The sequence below is a fragment of the Taudactylus pleione genome, unplaced genomic scaffold, assembly GCF_031769625.1.
Source record: "Taudactylus pleione unplaced genomic scaffold, aTauple2 ptg000864l, whole genome shotgun sequence".
Classification (NCBI taxonomy): domain Eukaryota; kingdom Metazoa; phylum Chordata; class Amphibia; order Anura; family Myobatrachidae; genus Taudactylus; species Taudactylus pleione.
This window is the reverse complement of record NW_028285266.1, coordinates 1009316-1016288: the sequence shown is the minus strand read 5'-3', so window position 1 is coordinate 1016288 and position 6973 is coordinate 1009316. Positions and strand designations below refer to the sequence as shown.

General features: G+C 44.9%; 1 protein-coding gene across 1 annotated transcript; it reads left to right on the top strand.

Moving 5' to 3' along the window:
* The first annotated feature begins 2986 nt into the window (after positions 1–2986).
* Positions 2987–6732, top strand: LOC148474231 (uncharacterized). Its single transcript, XM_088458913.1, is given in 2 exon segments — positions 2987–5722; positions 6169–6732. Coding segments are annotated over 2 exon segments (3300 nt in total).
* The last annotated feature ends 241 nt before the right edge of the window (positions 6733–6973 follow it).

Sequence of the window (6973 nt, the reverse complement as noted above, 5' to 3'; positions counted from 1 at the left end):
TGCATGAGACCTTTTCCCAAGATTGGAAGTTTCGATTCAGAGGTGTTAAGTACTGTAAGAGATAAAATATGTTTCATTAAATCACTGAAAAAGAGAATTAAAAAAATAATGACTGTTTGAAACTGTGGCAACTAGAAGGGAACACGTGGCAAAGTAGCATGTGCATAGCAGAAGGAAGTGTTACAAAGCGAGGAGAAGGGAGCGGTTGGGGGTGAAAGTGCAGCCGATACCAAAAAATAAAAAAAATTAAATAAGTAATTTATATCCTGTGCTAAGTCATTTTAAAGGTAGTGTTTCTAAAGAAGATGATGAACCCACTGTTATTTCAGCCATTGCCCATGCTGTTAACATGCTGGATGTACTACACAGGCAAGGAAGGGGAGCGGTCCCACCAGCAGAGGCAGCGGCTGAAATTGGTGAGAGAAAGTAATGGTTTGAAGAAATATTTAAAAATATATTGGGAACAAATTCATCAGTTTAATGTGTGGCCAATCAAAGTAATTTATCATGACAATGATGAGGCAACTGTTGACATTTGGATATTTAAGTAATTATTCATAATTTTGGAATATTAGGATTAAAGGTGATTTTAACTATACAATTTTTTTTTACATATATATATATATATATATATTTATATATGTATATATATATATATATATATATATATATATATATACTTCATAGATAGAAATAGAGTAAATCATGTTGAATGTACTGTATATGTTAAATATGTAAGGCTTAGTCATTATACATTTTAGGAGAATCAGGTGTCCTTGTTTACAGTAAATATTGAGATTAGGAATTCAAGTCAGAATAGTTACTATATGTTAATAAGAACTGTTTTTCTTTCTTTGATCTGCTTGGAAGTCTAGACAATAGATTGAATGTTAATTTGGTTACAAGGTGGTGTCTCAATAGAATGGAATAAGGTATTCCTTTGAAGAGAGTGATGGGTGCATATAAGATCGAAGAGTATTAACACAGGTTATGTCACTTTGACTTGCCATGTGAAGATGCCAGTTAATGTATAAATTAGGGATATATACTGTATTAGGTATGGTGAGTATAGGAGCTGAGAGTCAGAGAGAAGACAAGAAACGTGGCGCAGGATGTAATAATCCAAAAAGAGCAAATTGATGCAAAGAAGTTTGGAGCAATCTCAAATGTCACCTGTACTATTTTTTGCTGACCTGAATGATCAAAGTTGTTCAGATTATGAGACTAAAGGTGATTCTAAATACAGTTTTAGAGTAACTAGAGTTCCCATTGTTATTGAAGAATGTATTATACCTTTAGGGAACAATGTCTTAAACCAGACAAGAGAAAAGAATCACCAGGGAAAAACATAATTTTGTGCCTTGGAACCACAACCGTTCTATTGCAGTTCTGGACAAAGCCCTGGGACCGACAACAGATATATGGCCCAATCTAACAAGTTTTTCTCCACATTAGAATCTTTCCCAGGATTTTCAAGAGTATGATCTCAAAGTAAAGACGGTAGTATCACTTCTTTATCTGTTTTGCTTGTTACATCAAATGCAGCCACCATGGGGATTGAGATTAGACATTGCACAATAGCCTGCAGAAGACAAGACAGAACATTTAGCAAACAACGCTAAAATCATTCCTTGAATTGCCTTGATATTCATTGTATTTCTTTGTTTGAATGTTAGTTTACAAGTTCAGCTTCGCTGCATAACCCATGATGACGGTGATACATATTAGAAGATCATTAGCACAGCAGACTTGATACCTGTCTGAAAACTGACACATGGACAAATCTAAACACAAAAGGAACAGTTCCCTTTAACCCTTTCATTACAGCAATCATTGTTTGTCTGTGTGGCGTTTATCTCAAGAATAATCGCCAGGAATGATGTCATGTAAATGTATATATATATATATAAATGTGTGTATCAACATGGTTTCTAGGCAGTGTCCTGTATTTGACCTGTAGGAATTCAAAGCTTGGAGGAGATTTGTCTTCCTGGAACCAGGCATCTAGATAACCATCTCTTCTCTCTACAGGCCATAAAGTTTGGGGAGAGATACATCCTTAATGCAGATGGTCAGACCTGGTCAAGCCAGGTCATGGGATATAAAATCCTTTAGACGGGAGATGACAGGAATGTAGGGTATGATACCTGCTTATTGGTTTCTAAAGAACCCTTCACACTGTTTCAAGACCCCCTACTTCCTATAGACAATATGGAAGGGTGTGGCCGATTTCTTAATGCCCAGTGTACAGCAATGAAAGAGTGAAAAACCCAAAGGTGGGGGCTAGTGAAGCTGTGAGGGTATAACTATGCATCTCCCTCAGTGATAAGTGATCTTGTGCCCAAGGAGAGTCCTGATGACTGGCCAGAATCCAATGCTCCTGTGTCTCCTTCACGACTGAGTCTAGATGTAAAGACTCTGGGTTCTTTTTCATTTTTAATTCCTTTTACTTTCTGAAACTTATTTGTGATATATTTGTATTGTCCATATTTGTACTACCTTTTTCTGTAATCAATAACCTTGGAAATATTTTTCGGATCAAACATTCTTAATCCAGTGTATTCTCTGTGTTCTTGTCGAATTCACGTGCCTGTGAGGTCAAAGCTACGTACCTATATGTAAGTGAGTGTGCATATTGAGATTTAAGGGGAGAACCTAACGACTCCCGTTAACTTCGTTGGTGGTGGCAGAACCGTGTTAGAGTAACCGCATGTGCTGAGGTAACCATAAGTCACTGGTGGCGATTCTCAGATTGAGGTATCTGGAGAATCGGCCGGCTGGTCGTGACAAATTGTTGTTTTTATCACAAGAACTTAAGTGAATTAATGGTGTGTGATTCTTGAGAGTAACTACATCATAAATTCACTGGAGAATTACGCTCAAGGTTTAGATTTTAAACGGACATACGTAGCAAATAGTTTCTGTCCCCCCCCCCTTCTCTTGTTTTTCTTTTCTATTTTATTTGGCGATTAGTTTGAGGTCCAGAATGACCACAGAGTACCTGAAAAGGGATGACCTTGTGGCCATGTGTATGGAGAGAAACATTGCCTGGACGGGCCAGAACAAGGATCAACTGGCCCAATTACTACAAGTGGCAGATCGTAATCTTGCTGCTGAAGGTGGCCAGACAATGGACAACCCTGCTGCAGAGGCGCAATCTGTACTGGACCTTACAACAGATGCACAGCGGGGGTCGGACACCTCTGCTGGGTCAAGTGAGTCTGCATTAGAGAGTTTCCTTCAAACTGCTGACAGGCATATGAAGGACAGGGACTCTGCCACAACTCTGCAGCTGAGGCAGCAGTTCCAAACGTCTGCGGACAGGGAAGCTGCAGCACGCCGAGCTGACCAGGAAGCAGAAGCTGCCGAGCGGAAGGCAGTCTGAGAGGCTGAGGCTGCGGAGCGCCAGGCTGCGGCTGAGGAGCGCCAGGCTGAGCGCGTGTTCCAGCTGGAGATGGCCAGACTCCGCGGACAGAATGCCACCTGTGAACTGGGTAGGAAAAAGCCCCGGCACGATCAATTTCCTGTATTGGAGAAGGATGGTGACCTCAATACATTCCTGAGGGGGTTTGAAAAGACTTGCCGACAGTTTGCACTGGACCCCAGTGAATGGGCGAGCTATTTAACCCCTGGGCTGAGAGTAAAAGCTTTGGAAGCATTTGCAGATCTTCCCCAGGAACTGGATGGTGATTATGCTGAGATTAAAAAAGCCTTGTTACAGCGTCTCAATATCACCCCTGAGGCTTATCAACAAAAGTTCAGAGACTCAAAGCGCAGTCCCTCTGATACCTATGCGGGACTGTTAGCGCAATTGTCAACCCTGTTGCATCAGTGGGTTGATGGATTGCAGGAGACGGACTTTGACAAACTAAAGGACCTCATTCTCCAGGAACAGTTCCTCGCACTGTGTCCAGCGGAGGTCAAAGAGTGGGTCCTGGATCGGGATCCCAAAACGTCTCAGGAGGCTGCCAGCCTGGCAGACAAGTACACCAGCACTCGGTCTTCTGTGGTGAAGAAGAGCTGGGGGAAGCCAGGACAAGCGGCATGGAGAGAGAGACGACCTGGAGGATCACCCCCGCGGTACCCTGCAAAACCAGCTGTTGCTGCACCTTTTGGGGGGGCGGGGGCAAAATCTGTTTTGGCAACTGGCCGCAGGTGTTTTACATGCAATGAGCTGGGGCACATCAGTGTCGATTGCCCCAAGAAGAAAAGATCAACACCCGCTCCTGTGAGTGGCCCGGCAGGGAAACCTGTGCCAGCCATCCTGTGTGTGGAAGGGCCCCAAGGACACCCCCGGGACAATCTACAAGCAGTCAAGGTAGGACACCAAGTTGCACTTGGGCTATTAGACTCTGGCTCAAACCTGACTCTCATCCACCCAGCCTTATTGGGTCCCGAGGATATTATTCCAGGGAAGACTATTACAGTGCGGGGAGTGGGTGGGGTGCACCCAGAGGTGCCTATGGCTCGTGTGTATCTTGACTGGGGAGTTGGGAGAGGTATATGGGATGTTGGAGTGCTGGACAATTTACCTGCTACAGTACTGTTGGGGTGTGATTTGGGGAAAATGCAAACTAAATATGTAACTGAGAATTATGTTGTAAATGATGCAAAGGTACAATCTAACCCAGTTTTTCCCCAGGTGACCCCTGCTGACCGACCCAGCATGAGTACAAATGAATGTGATTGTATCAGTGATGTAAGAAGTCCTTTTCTAGCAGATAACCCTTTGCAGTTCCACAGGCCAGAGTCTGGTCAGTCAGAACTGGGTCTAACTGTGTACACTAATGGAAAACTGTGTAATGTACTCTTAACAGATGATATTGCAAATGTACCATCATCAGGGGTTGAAGTGAATACTGTAGGTAACGATGCCATCTCTGTATTAGCAGTAATGACCAGGAGAGCCACAGCCCAGAGTAACTGTGAGGTAACCCCTGCACCTGGGGAGAGTGTGTCACTAGAGATTCATCCCCCTCAGCCCCCCTCCTCCTCTCCTGCTGAAGCTGTCAGCACAGAGGCTGGGATAGGGGAGGACAGAAATCACATTTTGTCTCCTCACCCTGATCAGCTAATGAGAAGTGCTGCTTTAAAAGCAGAACAGCAGACAGACCCCAGTTTGGAAGCTGTGAGGGGGAGAATCAGCCAGGCAGGTCTGGAGGGTAAATCAGAGAGAATTTTTATGGAAAATGGACTCTTATATAGAGAATGGGTCACAGCTGAGGGTGCTGAAAGGCAGCTTGTATTCCCTCAGATCTACAGAACTGAGCTCCTGAAAATAGCACACGAGATCCCCTTAGCAGGACATTTGAGGGTGAGACGAACCAGAGACCGGTTGAAACATAAGTTCTACCTGCCTGGCATAGGGAAGGAGGCAGATGATTACTGTCGCTCATGCCATGCATGCCAGATAGTTGGGAAGTTCGGTGATGTGGGGAGGGCTCCTCTCATTTCCCTTCCCATCATATCTGAGCCCTTTGAGAGGGTTGCGGTTGATATTGTGGTGCCCCTAGCCATCCCCAGCAGCTCAGGAAAACAGTACATTCTGACTGTAGTGGATTATGCTACAAGGTACCCAGAAGCTGTAGCGCTTTCATCCATTCGCACAGACAAGTTAGCAGATGCGCTTATCACCATTTTTTCTTGGGTGGGGTTTCCCAAGGAGATGTTAACTGATCAGTTCATGTCCCGCCTCATGCAGAGTCTCTGTCAGAGGATGCAGGTGAATCATCTGATTACATCCCCGTATCATCCGGCTACCAATGGGTTGGTCGAACATTTTAATAGCACCCTGAAACAAATGTTGAGGACTTTTGTGGAATCCCAGGGAAGAGACTGGGAGAGGTTCCTGCCGCACCTCCTCTTTGCATACTGCGAGGTGCCGCAGGAATCAACTGGATTCTCACCCTTTGAACTCCTAAATGGGCGTTGCGTGCGAGGCCCTCTAGATTTGATCAAGGAAGAGTGGGAAGGTAAGCTGGTCACTCCTGAACAGTCTGTGGTACACTATGTAGTACAGTTCAGGGAGAAGATGCAGTCTGTAATGGGAATGGCACAGAGCAAACTGAAGGCTGCACAAGCAAAACAAAAACTCTGGTATGACCGCAGCACTAGGGAACGCATATTTGAGGTGGGGATAAGGTCCTGGTTCTGATCCCTATGAGGCAGAACAAGCTACAGGCTGCCTGGGAAGGCCCCTACACCGTAGTGCAGTGCCTCCAGGATGTTAATTATGTAGTAGAAAAGGGGGATGGACATAAGAGACAGAAGATGTACCACATCAATATGCTCAAAAAGTACCATGACAGAGGGACATGTGTGTTAGCTGTGTGTAGCTTGCCTGAGAGTGATCAGGAACCCGACCCCTTACTAGATCTGGCAGCTGCTGCAATAGAGGAGGGGTCACTTGCAGATGCCCACTACAGCACTGAGCTGTCTGAGATGCAGCTAGAACAGCTAGCTAACACCGCACAGCCCTTTCAGTCCCATTTCACAGGAAAGCCGGGAAAGACACACTTGGTTACACATCACGTAAACACAGATAATCATACCCCCCTCAGACAGCCAGCATATCGTACTTCCCAAGAAGTGCTGGAGGCAATGAAAAGGGAAATTGATGAGATGCTGCAGCTAGGGGTTATACAAAGGTCTCACAGTTCATGGGCTGCCCCAGTGGTACTGGTCCCAAAAAAATGTGGAGGTATAAGATTTTGTGTGGATTACAGAGGTTAAATGATGCCACTGTGTTTGATGCCTATCCCATGCCCAGGATAGATGAACTACTAGATAAGCTTGCCCCGGCACGTTATATCACTATCATGGATCTCAGTAGGGGGTACTGGAAGATCCCGCTGTCACCCGAGGCCCGTGAGTGGTCCGCATTCATCACCCCATTTGGGCTGTTCGAATTTCTGGTCATGCCCTTTGGGATGAAGAATGCCCCTGCGTCCTTTCAGCGCCTGGTTAATGACCT